A 15,751-nucleotide genomic window follows, 5' to 3' on the forward strand; every position below is an offset into this window, starting at 1 on the left:
AAACGCGCGCCGGCTATACAAGAGTAGTGACGCGCCTCATATACATACACCACAAGTGACCAGAAGGCAGGCCAGTATTTCGCTAAGCGTATAAGCATTGCCATTCAACGTGGCAATGCTTATACGACACTTCCCATCAGTAGCAAGCTGGAGGAGGTTTTCAATACCATTATTTTAAGTTTACCTGTATTATTCATTTGTCTATTAAATTGTATATGTTATTCATTAAAGTAATAACAATATTTATGAATTATGTATGTAAATATAATAATTAAATCTACATTGATTGTGTATGTAATCAGAAACAAATTGTATTATACACAATCAGACTAGTGAAATACTTAATTTTTCTTTTATTGTACCGTAATTAAAAAATATGTTAATCTAGAAAAAAAGGTTGAAAAACAAACTACTTACATATATATGAGGTATTTTTTATTCTTTTGAATTTTCACAACCACTTAGTGCAAGTATAGCTCTCAAAATAAGTTTTTCTTTTGTGCTAAGATCAAGTCAATATACTAGGGCTAGGTAGGTATATACTTACCTATACTCGTACGAGTATCTAATTGCGACTTGATCCCTCCGTTACTCGAGCTAACATAACAAGCCTAATAACCCCTAACAAGGACGTGTTGCCACGTCCGACATATCTAACAGACATTTGGACATTCAGGGTTCCTTGTCAACAAATAAAATATAGTGTATGATAAAACTAGAAGAAAATGATTATTTATTCAATAAGTTCTAATTTAAAAGTTAATTGCAGAAATCGCGAAGCGTCTGGTTGACGTAACTGGTGACCGAAGAGCGGGCCCTTTACTCGCACAACGTATCAGCATATTCAGCATTGCGATACAACGAGGAAATGCCGCCAGCATCCTTGCTAGAATGCGTCAAAGGCCTATTTTAGATTTGAGCTAATTATTAATTTAGCTTAGTATTTGTCCAGTTACTGTAATACCTACACACCCCAAGTTAATAAATATATATATAAATATAAATGAATATAACAAAAACTATAAATATCATAGTCTCTTCATTGGCTAGGTCCCCGTTTTGGGTCTTATTAGATGTTATTACTCTTGTTTATTTGTGAAAGTATTTATTTTATTTATGAGTCTCTTCGCTGTAATGAGGTTTGTCTGTCCTGACAGATATTTTGGTAACATAATTGTTTTCTGTTTTGCGAGATGTGCTTGAAAAATTGACAGCTAGGTACATAAATGTGTTAAGTGAAGGGTGCGGTAGGTACGTAATATTTTCACAATCAGAAAGTGAACCAGCAAGCTATAATCGAATTTAAACTGTCCTGAGACACTAACTAACTAATTCTACGGATTCCGCTCACGTGTTTTAGTCACTCGCGCGACACTTTTCGGAGAGCCTAAGTCTCCTTTTTCTAGCACTAACAGTGCGAGCAGTGTTCACGACGACGGCCGCCTAAAACACGTGAGTGGAATCAGCAAGCTGTAGTAAAAAAGGTACATTTAAGTATATTTGGGTACACTATAGTTACAATAGACTTTTATGGCGTTATAAACGTGCTACAAGCCTCAATTAGCTAATAAGAATAGTTTTTTATACTACGTCGGGGGTGTCACAGAGACCGCTGTACTGGCATTATTCTTAGTGCCCGTAAGGCCCATCTTTACGATATAATATATAAGTCAATGACCACGCCTTACCACGATTGTCTTAGCAGTGTCAAACTGACATATTCTAACTTTGCGTAACGTACTTTATATACACCCGCTTGCACTAATATGCGAGTACGAGCGAGATACATATAAAGTAAGTTACGCACACGCTAGCGAACATATCAGTGTTAAAGTGGTGGTAGCCGTACTAGAGTCAGACCAAGATAAATTGGCAGCGATTTTGACAGCTCAGACAGTCCAAGTGTTATTTTAAACGTCAATCTGCTATGAAATTATGACGTTTACTTAACCCTTATTTTGGTCTGTCTCTACTATCTTATGTAAAAGTATCTAGTAACTTTATTCTCCGGCAAAGTTTGATCCACTGCGGCGCAGGTAAGTGCAGTTTTAAAGCGCTTCGCAGGCATACTCATATCTCCGCAGATAAATCGCTTTAGCGTTTTCCTCCTTCGTATCGATTACTCAAGCGAGGTTCACGTTACCAAGTTTGAGCATTTTTATTTTGAATATCCCAATAATGGACGTAAGACCAATTATGGGACATTTTATAACCAAATATTTTGTAAAATAAATTGGCTAATTCACAGAGAGCGCGATTTTTGGACGTCGAGAAAATATATTTATAATCATCAATATTTCAGACGTACCTCAAGTCAGACCAAGATAAATTCGCAGCGATTTTGATTGCCCAGACATTGACAGTGTTATTTTAAACGTCAAACATCTACGAAATTATGACGTTTACTTAACTCATGAACAGGCTTGGCTATCAAAATCTCTGCCAACTTAGTTTGATCTGACTCTACTTATATCTTTTTGTATAGTAGTAGTAGTAGTAGTTTAGTATTAGTTTCCTACTACCTGTTACAGTTGATTTTTGAACAATTCATTGTTAAAAACCATTAATTAAAAAAAATGGAAACCGGTTCTTATCATGCTCTGTTAAGCGTATAGACTCCAAAATTAGGAACAAAATCATTTGTTTTAGGGTAACAACTGCAACTATTTAAGATTAAGAAGGCTAGAGTAAATAGGTATCTCATAGGTAAGCGTGCTCCACCGTAGACCGCATCATCACTTACCATCAGGTGGGATCGTGGTCAAACGCCTGCCTATCCTCCATAAAACAAGATTGAGTACTTTATTATTGTTGTCGGTTAATTATTTTACACTTTTGTTATAACAATTATTGTGACAAGTCATTATTAAAGGAAATATATTTTTAATATAGTTGCTCAAAAAGTGCTACTTTACGTAGCTGTTTAGAGTGAGGAAAGTTGGATTTCGCGAACTAGTGCTTTTTACTTTTCCACTTGTTCCAATTCATGACTACTTATTGATGAGTGTTGATGTTAGTTTCCTTTAAAAGTCGTAATATACATAAAAACTTACTGTTAATGTAAATATAATAAATATAAGCATATTTCATATTTTATTACTTACCTCTTCATCATTATTTATTTTTTAATATTGAATATTGAAAAACCGTTCTTAATAAGTTGTCTGAATGGAACGGAATAGCTGCCGAAACGCCTGTCAAAGCAGAGGCGTTTTTTCTTACTGCAAGAATGTTTTAAGTCTCTCGCTCGCTCACTCGCCGACGGCTCGTCACAAGATATCTCGGTACTCGTGAAGTAATGACATACTTTCCACACTAGCATCGAAATGTACTATTTTTGTCCGCCATTGGTAGTAAAATGAAATTTCACATCACTCATTGTAATTTACGTGCAACACTATTGCATCGAGCATTCGAGTTCAGTTTTGTCTGTGACATCATACATCTACTTATTGAGATGAGCAAGAAAGAAAGCCTGTAACCTCAAGAAGTTTCAACCAAAAATTAATTCATGTTTTTTAAAGAGTTACAAATCTACCAATTCGTAGTTGTGTATTATCAATGACGTAAAACAGTATTTTGATACTTTTGTAATTTTAAACTACCCCGGTTTACAGCACTTCACACGCTTCAATGCCTGTCTCACTCAAAACGGTTAGAGCTTTGTTCTGTAAACACGGTTTTTAAACACGAAGGCAATGTAGATTTTGTCCATAAAAAAAAAACAATTAATTTTAAAGCCTATTACTTGGAGATAAGTCTCCAAACTGATATGTTTTGTTCGTGGTAAAATAGGATTAAGGGTTACGTTTGGTGAACTTGCCTTTTTAGGGTTCCGTAGTTGAAATTAGAACAGTTGTCCTTTTAAGGGTTATCTTTGTCTTAATTTCGTTTTAATTAAAGGTTCTTACCGCATCCTTATATTTGACTTTAGATAAATAGCTTTCAGGTAGAAATAGCAAAGTTGGTAACATACTTTTCCGAAAATATTTGAACTAAACCTTGGTTTTTAGTTATGTGGAATTCTGACAGCTGTCATAATTTGATGTTTCAGGGATAGTAAACATTTTTTTAGTGCACATATGAGTAACTCCTGTCAATTCCGCAGTTTTTTTGGCACAGTCCGTATAACTCCAATTTTCTGATTGTGGCCAAGTCTCCATTATTCCTTTGTAAACATTCACAATTATTGTTTTCTCGTTTGGAGAAAAAGCGCCACGTGGCCTTTTCTTTTTAGGACTGAGGAAATCAGTTTCCTGTTCCCGCGAAGGGCCTGGTCGAGGGTCCATCTTGTTAATTAAAACAAGGCTAATGCAATAGCATACAAAACCAGGTAACAAAAACGTAACAAAAACTCAACAAACTATAACGATGAAATAACAAAAATAATACGGACTAACGAGACCAAACACATTCGCATGTTAAAATTGGTGAAAGCCGAATAACATGAGTCATGATGTAAACAATTTTGCATTATTTTTTAAATTGAGGGTAGATGTAAGGATAACACTATCACGCCCGGGTACGATATCGTGCGGCGGCGCCGGCGGCAGCAGCGGCGATAAAACTTAATCAATTATACTTTTTGCTTTTAGGAAAATGCAAAGAATGACAATAATATTAAATACGTGACATTGACACTTATCATAATTATATCGCAGATATGGTAAAAAGAGGTTACATATGGAGTATAGCTGGAGCTTCCACGGTATAAACAAATTCACTTAAACATAATTTTTTGTTTAAAACGCGACGAGACAAGAATATTTTCCAATCATTTCGCTATAAAACGAGTTCTACGTGAGCTGCTGAGGCCTGTAAAAGTTTTGCAAACGCTGGTAACATTAAAATCGAAAACGTTCTACCTATTTCAAATTTTGAATTAGTTTAGTAAAGTTGTGAGTTCATTAATCTTGTAACTTCCTATCAGTTAATATTAAACTGACCAGAAAATACAATTTCCGAAATGTTCAAGTTCTGAGAGGTTCATTCAAATTATTATTTTCAGATCTTATTAGATCCTTCCGTGAATTATTATTTTTCAAAACCTTCATAGAAGCAGAAGTTACTTGAGTAAATAAAAGTTCTAGACAGGATTGATTCTTCTATATACGACAGAACCATATAAAAACGGGTAGGGCGAATTTTTTTACCTAGCTCTTGTCCATATAAATAATGACGATATTTTAGAATTTCTGTAACATGCGAATTAGATTTTAGATGATTTTATTTATTTATGAGGATCTCGCGTCAGAGCGGTAACCATCGCGAAAGCCCTTGCCCGAAAACGCGCGAAGAGGCACAAGGCATTGGCTTATACAGCCACGAGAAACGTTGTTCCTTACATACAAACGCTGCATAAATCATCTGTCAATATTTTAAAGGCCTTATGATGATTTCTAGGAACGGGGATTTTAAATTATCGTTTATTTTATTAATTTAAAGCTATTACTGTGGATGTTATATATCTTAAAGCGTTAATTAACTGGGCCATATACTTATTATACAAATTTTTATGAATTAATCGTAAATATCACTTTTTTATTAGTTCGTTGCGTGGATTCGCACATACAAACGCTGCATAAATCATCTGTCAAGATGTTAAAGGCCTTATGATGGTTTCTAGGCGCGGGAATTATAAAATTTTGTTTATTTTATTAATTTAAAGCTATTACTGTGGATGTTATATATCTTAAAGCGTTAATTAACTGGGTCATATATTATACAAATTGTCATGAATTAATCGTAAATATCACTTTTTTATTAGTTCGTTGCGAATCCACAAATGTAATAAAATGTAATCCACAATTGTAATAATCAGACTCATTAAAAAACCAAAACAATATACGTTATTCATAAATATTAGCAATAAAACTTTTAAAGAAACTTACATTAAAAGTTGTCCAAATGTTCATACGATATTACATTATATAAAATTAAAATGAACTACCACGATGTTTCTTCAGTCAGATGATGGCTGTTAATCGTTAATCAAAGTCAAAGGAAAAAAACATTTATTTATTTATTATAAGCCTATACGGTGTCCCACTGCTGGGCAAAGGCTTCCCCCCTCGATTTCCACTCGTCTCGCTCGGTTTTGGGCCAGTTGTGAGATATGCATTCAGGTCGTCCCGCCATCTCCGTCTGGGCCTACCCGATCCTCGCCTTGATTCTTATTTAATTTAGAAAAATCCTTAACCTCATTATTTGAGTTTTTGAGTCATCAGTTTTATTTGTGTGAATTAGGTCATTAATAATCCTATAAGTTTATTATTTTACTTTTGATTAATAATAAAACATAGTTTAAATAGTAATAATTCTTAGAAAACGAATTCCCGTGCCAGCAAAATCCAATTCCCATGGACAGAAAAGTTCCCGTGCCCGGACCAAATTTTCAAATAGAAATATCTTTGAAAATTTCATAAATATGTGTACCGCGAAAGTAATATTTGCTTTATTTTTTTACGAATGATCACATTACATTTTATTACATTAAATCACTATTTCAAAATTACATGGCAATTAGAAAAAAATGCTCGTTTGGTGAAATTGACCCCTAAAGAATAGAACAAAGGAGATATTTCTGTTTCCGTTACGATACGAGTCAATGAATATCGCGTTTTCTATATGATAGGGTATATTGACAGACATAAATTTTATTATCTCGGGATGAATTTTAACTTATGTTATTGAAATACCGAAGGCTAACTCACTCACGGGCAATATACGTATACAGCGTACTTGGATTTTCCATGCTGGTTAGAAATGAGAAGGCCGAGGTATATAGACGCAGTCTTCACGACAGGTGAACCTGGCCAAGATCATAAATAAACTGTTTGCACCTAGAACCGCTATTGAAGTAAATACGTCAATAGACAAACGCAAACAAAATGATGAAGATGAGTAGATTAGCTAATTAATCCAGCTAAAACAACAATAACTAAAACAAGGAGAGAGCTGGTGATGGTGCTTGTGCTGCCGGCGTATGGGTCCGGATTGTAATTGTAGTCAATGGTCCGACTACGTATAATTTCTCTGTAGACAAACGCTGACTTTCTGGGTGTTCTGGTCCGCTCAGGATCTTCCCAATCCACCTCGTACAGGCCGAAGCGATGTCTGTCAGACATACATACAATTTATAAATTAAATACACACAACACACAAGGCACCGGTCTGGTATCCCCTTCGAGGGTTTTCAAAGGGGTATTTCGTAAGGCTTGCCGCTGCTAACTAAAATCCTTTCATTTGACTTTTTAAGCGCTTCTAATACGTGTACCCGTTCCTAAGCGCTAACCTCTTGAAGAGCTCTTATGCTATTTTCAACTTTCTCTTCTAAAAAATAGAATCAAATATTGCTTATATATGTTTAAGCGAATAACTGGGTGTCTAAATGACAGCACGGGCGTCATAATTTTTTGAATTACGAAGGGGAAACCCTTTAATTTTAGCGGTATATCTGAAAGGGAAACCCCTTCCTAGAGCCAAGTCAAATGAACGTGCAAGCAATTCAAAGGGCAAGGCAATCGTTGGGGCTATTCGATAAACGACTAAGCCATTTAAAGGTTTTTTTTCTGGGATGGGGTGGATAGGTCCCTGCTGCACACTAAACCTCTACATATTTCTAACAAGTCGTTTACTCATGTCTCAGGATTGTAACTAAGAATAATATGCAATCGCTTTGCTTGCGGTCCGATTTTATAAGATAGATTATGACTGTGACAAGTGGACTGCCTATGCCTGACTACACTTAGCGACCATTTTGATTTTTTCGCTCCACTTTTGACTTTTACTGCTTGCCTTCTACAATTTTTATGTAATTATATTGCAAAATGTACCAGAGTATTGTTAGATCAGAATTTGCTTTCCAATTTTTGCGATAAGCTTTGAACCAATAAAAACACGTGACCGTTGTGAAGATAAATTAGACAATTGTCTATTTCGTCCGTTAATAATATTACAACATCCACTATTTGTTTTACTATGTAAACTATTTTTCCTACAGTGGTTAATAATGTAACCATCGTTATTTTATTAAAGTATAAGTAGTTAAAGTAAATATTCAGTCACAAATACTACATAACTATGTACACAATATTAAGTATTATGCAGACAATATGCATCTAGATTACCTTAGACAGTACCTAATTTATGTGTCAAAAATAATGTTAAATTGAGATATAAGAATATAATTATTTGTAAATACTTACGTATAACCGTGGGACCATTCATAATTATCCATTAAGCTCCACGCAAAGTATCCTTGCACGTTACAGCCTGAAAATTAAATGTTTCATTTCATAACAATACCCGTATTCAATTTGTTTAGACGTTTCCGAAAAGTTGTAAATTACTTTTCGTAAACCGAGTTCTGTTATACTACTTTTGTCCTATGCCCAAGGTGCTGAACACTGGACATTCTGATCTTCATTAAAAGGGCATTTTTTTTCTAGCCTATTAGATTGGCCTCCCCTTTTTCTCGTGATTTGGTCCTGTCCAATGCACATTCCCGGCACGCTAAACAGAATGTATCGAGGTCGTCCCGCCATCTCCGTTTGGGTCGTTCTCTGCCCCGAGATACATTCTGTGGCTATTTTGGCCCAGCGTTCTGGGTGCATTCGGCAGATGTGCCCTGCCCAGTCCCATTTCAGCTTAGTGGCCTTCATGCCCTCTTCCGCAATGCCAGTTTTGGAACGTTCGGTGTTTATAATACGGTCGGTTCTACGAACATAGTATGGTGCGGTCCATTGCTCTCTGGCAAACCTCGAGTCTGGATTTTCCATTCAAAGGTCATACGTTTACAAAATTTGTAATGAGAAACGTCAATCATTATCCATTACATTAATTTTATTAGTATAAAAAGAGACTTGAAAAATATTCATTTTTCACAAGCAATCTGTTCTCCTCTTCCTCGCGTTGTCCCGGGATCTTGCCACGGCTCACGGGAGCCTGGGGTCCGCTTGGCAACTAATCCCGAGAATTGGCGTTGGCACTAGTTTTTACGAAAGCGACTGCCATCCGACCTTCTAACCCAGAGGGTTATATACTAGGCCTTATTGAGATAAGTCCGGTTTCCTCAAGATGTTTTCCTTCACCGAAAAGCGACCGACTGGTAAATATCAAATGATACTTCGCACATAAGTTCCGAAAAACTCATTGGTACGAGCCGGGGTTTGAACTCACGACCTCCGGATTGCAAGTCGCATGCTCTTACCGCTAGGCCACCAGCACTCAGCGCTCTCACAAGCAATCTGATTTTATTAATTATTGGAACTCAGTACACAATATTGACCCATACGATAAAACAGATTTTTATAAATTAACTGCAGTGAGAAAAATATTTACAAAAAAAATGTAACTACAGTACATACATATTAACAATGCTGGAAAATTTATGTATGTGGATGTATTTTTACCTTCAGCAAGCGCCTCGAGTACCGCACTAAGGTAGCTTCTGTAGTAGGACACTCTGGTATGGTCATTGAGACCCGCAGTCGTGGACACTCCATTTTCCGTTATGTACACTAAGGGGTTGCCGTATGTGTCCTTTATGTGGACCAGGAGGTGGTGCAAACCGGGTCCATACTCCTAAAATATTGATAAATCCATAGTAACATCCTTAAATAATCTGGCTTTAACTTTAATCCTTAGTGGACGCTCGAAGCGAAGCGTTCAGCGGGGCGTCGGGCTCATAAGTGATGTTTGTGTGTCTGTGTGTGTGTGTGTGAGAGAGAGAGAGTGTGTATGTGTATGTGCATTTGTGGAAACGTTTGCATAAGTGCTATATTTTTTTATTTATCTAGCTCACAATTCCGGAGTTTAACTTTAAAACAGGCGACCGATGGAGGATCAAAACACTAATAGATGAGTAATCTCTATTACCTACACAATTTCACTTACCCTGATCCATGGAGCGTGCGAACTTGGCCAAGATTGATCCAAATAAGAATCCGCAAACGCATCATCGTCCATCGACGGTACCTCGAACACTCCAATGACAGAACTGTTCCTATATACATATTTCGTGTAATAATGGTTGAGTCCCAGGAAATCCGCGCTGCCTTTGATGTAGGTAATCTGCTCCCGATTGAAGCCACGAAGTCTTGAGGAGTTGTGTCCTTGAGCAGTGCTAGCAGCCTGTACGCGGTGTATCATTCGCTGCGGGTAGTTTCCAGATTTTGAAAAGATCGGATGCATGTATTGGCCAAACTGCAAGATATCGAATCACTTTTTATTTATATTATCTTAACTTAACTAGGAACAGCAACAAACTAATAACATACTATAGTTATCAGTCACACATTACATTATATCTACGTATGTAAGGTAACTTAAAAACTTCTCAACACTCCTAAATTACAGCTAAGATGCATAAATAAAGATAGAGGAAGTAGATTTAAACAGGGCAGTACATTATTACTGATTAGGCCTTGAAAACTTGAAGCTTGAAAAAACATTGAGTAAACATCACACTACTTCACTCAGAACAATAATCATTATAAGGCCCCAGAATTTTGGGTGCGGATGGTAGGGAGTGAACAAGACTATTTAGGTGTATTTTTGAAATTTAATATTTGCGTCATTTTTCTGGTCGTTTTTTAACTTTAGATTTTGAGAAAAATAACTATGACATAAGAAACATATTCGGAATAAAAGTTGAATGATACCAGTTTTAAGCAAATAGTTTAGAAGAATTGAATAGAATAGAATAGATTTTATTTGTATTAATTGTACATCGTCATATTACCTAAAACTACTGTTTATACGTAACAGTGAGCAAAACCATAATTTATTTATTTAGTCGTATGGCATAAGTAGATAACATATAGGCAATCAATTAGAATTTAAAAATTACAAATTGTAAAAACAATAATAAATTAATATGACGCCCGTAGTAGAAAAATTACGGTCTTAGCAGGAAAATGACGCTGTCATTGCGAATTTGTTTAGTTTTTTTGAAAAAATAATCACAAGTTATAATAGAAATTTAAAATGGAAGTAATATGCATCCGCTGGTTAATTTATAATCAGTGAGAGTTTCATATAATTTGGGCCAAAAATATAACGCCTAAGGTAGGAAAATTATGTCTGTATAAATTAGTTAGATTTTTAATCCAATGTAACATTTATAAATAAATGCATTAAGGATACACTTATATCCCCAGTTTTTACATGTTTGAACCATTAAAATAATTGTTATTGCTTGCTTTTTTTAAACGAAAGTTTAATCCGTTAAAATTGCCTTATTGAAATGAAATATACCTTTATATTTTAGAACTTGACAAAATATGACTCATCCCTGTTATTTAATTTAAATGAATTGACCGCATTGATACAGTAACAGTCTGATAATATCGATAAAACCGTTGCTCTCTCCCCAAAAACTGTCTATAGTCGCACTCAACATTGCGGGTCCTAATCATTATAAGAAAATAAGTAAATATTTGAAATTCTTACACAAATTGTCCAAGCTTTACATTAAGCTCAAGATGGCTTGTGTCGTAGGTACCCAGACAACGATATATATAATATATAAATACTTAAATAAATAGAAAAACCCATGACACAGAAATGAATATCTGTGCCCATACCGGGATTCGAACCTAGAAACATCGGGCTCTATAAGCAGGGTCACTACCCACTAGACCAGAACGATAGGAGAGGATAGGATAGGTGGATAACTACGGTCTAGGAATATAATTCTTTAGCAGTTTTTCCGGCTCACTTTACATTGGAAATCCCTTAGCTTACTTATGTAGAACCAAATTTACTTGACCCGCAAATTACTAAAGAATCTGTTTGCTCGACCGTACAAAGTACAAGCGAGCGACATTCAGAAATGACGAACATGCGGTCTCTTGCTATATTTGAACTTCAATTCTAAATTAAGTTGATATTAATGACGAAGTTATTTGCCTATAGTTAAATATTACAAGAGTTTCCAGAGGGAAAGGCTATGCAAATAAAAGTAATAAAAGGGAAAAGATGGAGAATTTAATACAATAAAAAAATAAGAGAATGTTGAAGGAGGGACGGATGCTAATTAAAATGAAAGAAGAAACAATACTCGCAAGCAAAGTTGATTGAATTCAGGATATTACAAAACACAGTAGCTACGGTACTTACGTGGATAGCTAAGTAATCTTTAGCGCCTTCAATATCATCTTTCGAATCTGAAGCGGGAAACACATGTTCGGAATTTAAACCGATACCAACTTTGCCACCTTGCGTACTTCTAAACTCATCGTTGTATATATGGTATGCCCTGGCGTTCGCCAGCAGAATTTGCCTTCCACACTCATAGAACTGAACACCTGGGGACCTGATTCTAGGAGGATGGACGCCATAACCGTAGCTAAAGTAACAATGGACAAATGGCTCATTTATTGTCGTCCACAGCTTCACGCGATCGCCAAAGTTTTGAAACAAGATTCGAGCATAGTCTCCAAACCAGTCTACTATCTTCTCATTCATCCAGCCACCATGTTCCTGAAGAATTTGGGGCAAATCCCAATGGTATATGGTCGTGAAAGGTACGATATCATTTGCTATGAGTTCGTCAATAAGTTTATTGTAGTAGTCGATGCCTCGTTGGTTCACGTAGTTGGCTCGGCCAAATGGAAGAATTCTTGTCCAAGATATGGAGAACCTATATAAACGATAGAAAATTACCTAGTTTTTATGTTTTCTGACATTAATTACTTACAAAGCTAATATGAAATGAAATGAAAAAAATAGTCAAATTATAAGTAGCTATTTATAGTACACCTTACAAACTTTAACCACAAATAAAGAACCTACACGATAAATATCTGATAATTGATTGATTCTAAAAGTTCGAACTGCTCCGGGTCATTTTTCCTTTTCATAACAAATTATGATTTCATCAGTTCCTGTTGTCCACAAAAATCAACGAAGGAGAATTTGTCTTTTCAAATGATCAATTTGAATATTTCTTTATACTGATGAATTTTTCAAAATCCTCAAAATACTTACCTTCCTGCTCAATAAATATTAATTAAGCTATAAAAAGGTAATAAAAACTAACTTTAGATTTAAAGTTTACTTTGTTTATCTGCAATCAGTCAAAGTTAATTATTACTAAACTTAAAGTGTTTCATAACAAAACAAGAATAAAAAATATTTTGGTATTTTATAAAATTTTGTATCTTTATATTTATTAAGGAAACTGTAGGTCAAATTTTACTATCACGCATACTTATTATAAACGACCATAATTTAGTTTGTTGATAAAAAAAAAGTAGATTCATATTTACGCGCATGTAGCACCTCTAGAGTTGCAGGCTACGATGACTGATCACCATTAGGGAGGCCGTAAGTTTACTACCGACGTGGGATAAAAAAGATATATAATTATTTACCTGTAATGTGAAACACCTAACTCCCTCAACATTTCGATGTCTCTCTTGTAGTTGTAATAAGAGTTATCGGCAATGTCTCCGTTGCTCTTGTCGGTGATGTGGCCAGGGTCCGTGTGCACTAGGTAGTCCCATATCGACGGACCCTTACCTGAAATATTATATTAATTAAATAAAGATATTGATACATTTTCGAGGATATTTGTTTATTATTTGCTTTAAATATTTATGACTATTAATTCGGCTCTGTTACTGCTACTGGGAATTATTATGATGTCTATGAGTATCTTGATAATAACAATAATGTGGGTAGGCTAAGCGATGTATGAATAAAGTATGCTCGGTAATGGTCGTATAAGTAACACGAAAAAACAAAAAAATATTATTCATTTATTCAAGTTTTAAGATGCAATGAAATCCAAACTGATTTAACTTAATAAAATATATCCAAAATTTAAACAAACTTAAATAATATTTAAGCACAAGGATTATTTTACTTTAATTAAACTTAATGATGACGACTCATACATAATTTTTACAAAAAACCTTATTAACCACCTTTATAATTTAAATATCCTCTATTCTCACCCCTCCACTGGAACCCTCAGTAAATGAGTCAGAAATGTATTTTTACATGACTAAATGAGACCCTGGGTAAGTGGAATAGCTCTTTAGTGAGACAAATTTGATCATCCCTTGATGTCCCACTGATCCAGGTTTCAATGTATATCTATTTGGAAAAGTATTCCAGGGTGGCAGATACTTTTACCGCTTTGTTTCATCCGCTACTATTGATGCTGACTGAGCAAGAACGAAAAAAGTTGATTCACCCATTTAAATCATCAAAATTGGAATAATGTATGCCACTCACCATCGACATCCCATGCGCCTTCTATTTGGTAAGCGGCTGTCGCTGCTCCAAAACTGAACTCACGAGGGAACTGTTTTGTTGGCAGCGTTTTGATTCTTGTGTTGGCGGCACTGATTGTTAGAAGCCAACTGAAAGACCACATTATACTATTTAATTTGAAACAAAACATTATACATCCAGGGATCTATGAAATAAATGCCGACCAGAGTTTCTCAAATGATGCATTCTGAACTAATATAATTTTATAAGAATATATAAATATATATTGAGTATTCATGTATCTTAAATTCAACATTTAGGTGAAATAGTTATCAAATAAAGAATATATTTAATTAAAAAGTCGTCAAAGAACATTATATTCATTTGAAATGTTATTTTACATGACCACCATTTCAGATTTTATAGTTTAAGGATGCCTCACGCTAGACCGGGCCGGGCCCGGGCCGAGGCGTCCGACACGTCATTTTCTATGACGGCTGATCGGTGATCACGTGGTGCTTTCCATAGAAAACGAAGCGCCGGAAGCTGCGGCCCGGCCCCGGACTGGTTTAGGTTCTATCCAATTCATAGAATTCTCAAGTATTAAAATCTATTTAGAGCTGAAAATATTCAAGATAATAAACACTGTTGGCAGCTGTGTTATAACGACACTTGATATGCTCATTCAAACTGTATTAGGTAATCCGAAAATTGGATGTGACGACGATTCAGAAAAGGTCAAAGGTTTTAATTCACGCTTAAAATCTTTATTGGTACAAAGGGCCTTTTACTCAGTGAATAAGTTCCTTGATGAGAATAATGAGACCTGACATTTTCTGTATCTATTTTAAAAATTATTAACATTATTATTATTAACAAATTAACATTTTTTTATAAATAAATAATATAGGGACATTCTTACACAAATTGACTAAGTCCCACGGTAAGACAAGAAGGCTTGTGTTGTGAATACTCAGACAACGATATATATAATATACAAATACTTAAATACATAGAAAACATCCATGACTCAGAAAAAAAAATCTGTGCTCGTCACACAAATACATGCCCTTACCGGGATTCGAACCCAGGACCATCGGCTTCATAGGGTCACTACCCACTAGGCCAGAACGGTCGTTAAATTGTTATTTTTTATTCCATTTAATTCTGTATTTTTTATTCTTAGTTTTCCAAGTGAAATGTATACCAATGACAATGTATGATTATTATTGAATCAATGATATGATTGATGTTTTCACATTACTGACGGGCGTGAAAAAACAATCAGATAACACGAATGGTTTTACTGTGATGCGTAACCACACATAGCATATTATTTTCATTTGTACCTACATGCCAATAAGGTGCATATTACTAGATACATACCAAATATAAAACACAAAACGTCCGTTTGTCGAAAACATCGCGCCACAACAACTTAGTCAGACGAGTCAGTTCAATAGTTACTTCTTATCGTTAAATCCGATAATATTAGTAAACTATAGAAAGTATTTTGGTGAATGTA

General features: G+C 35.2%; 2 protein-coding genes across 3 annotated transcripts in view; one reads left to right on the forward strand and one right to left on the reverse strand.

Annotated features, from left to right (window-relative positions):
- LOC133529481 (soluble guanylate cyclase 88E) overlaps nucleotides 1–15,751 on the forward strand; it is a 184,645-nt gene that overhangs the window by 88,993 nt on the left and 79,901 nt on the right. The window lies entirely within an intron of this gene.
- Nucleotides 6,802–15,724, reverse strand: LOC133529782 (myrosinase 1-like). The gene is made up of 8 exons (XM_061867590.1): nucleotides 15,613–15,724; nucleotides 14,248–14,375; nucleotides 13,380–13,527; nucleotides 12,124–12,646; nucleotides 9,898–10,206; nucleotides 9,414–9,585; nucleotides 8,208–8,274; nucleotides 6,802–7,116 (listed from the first exon to the last, which is right to left on the reverse strand). The coding sequence occupies exons 1-8, from the start codon at nucleotides 15,648–15,650 to the stop codon at nucleotides 6,909–6,911; spliced, it is 1,593 nt and encodes a 530-aa protein (XP_061723574.1). The 5' UTR covers nucleotides 15,651–15,724; the 3' UTR covers nucleotides 6,802–6,908.

This window comes from Cydia pomonella, chromosome 21, assembly GCF_033807575.1.
Source record: "Cydia pomonella isolate Wapato2018A chromosome 21, ilCydPomo1, whole genome shotgun sequence".
In the NCBI taxonomy this organism is placed as follows: Eukaryota; Metazoa; Arthropoda; class Insecta; order Lepidoptera; family Tortricidae; genus Cydia; species Cydia pomonella.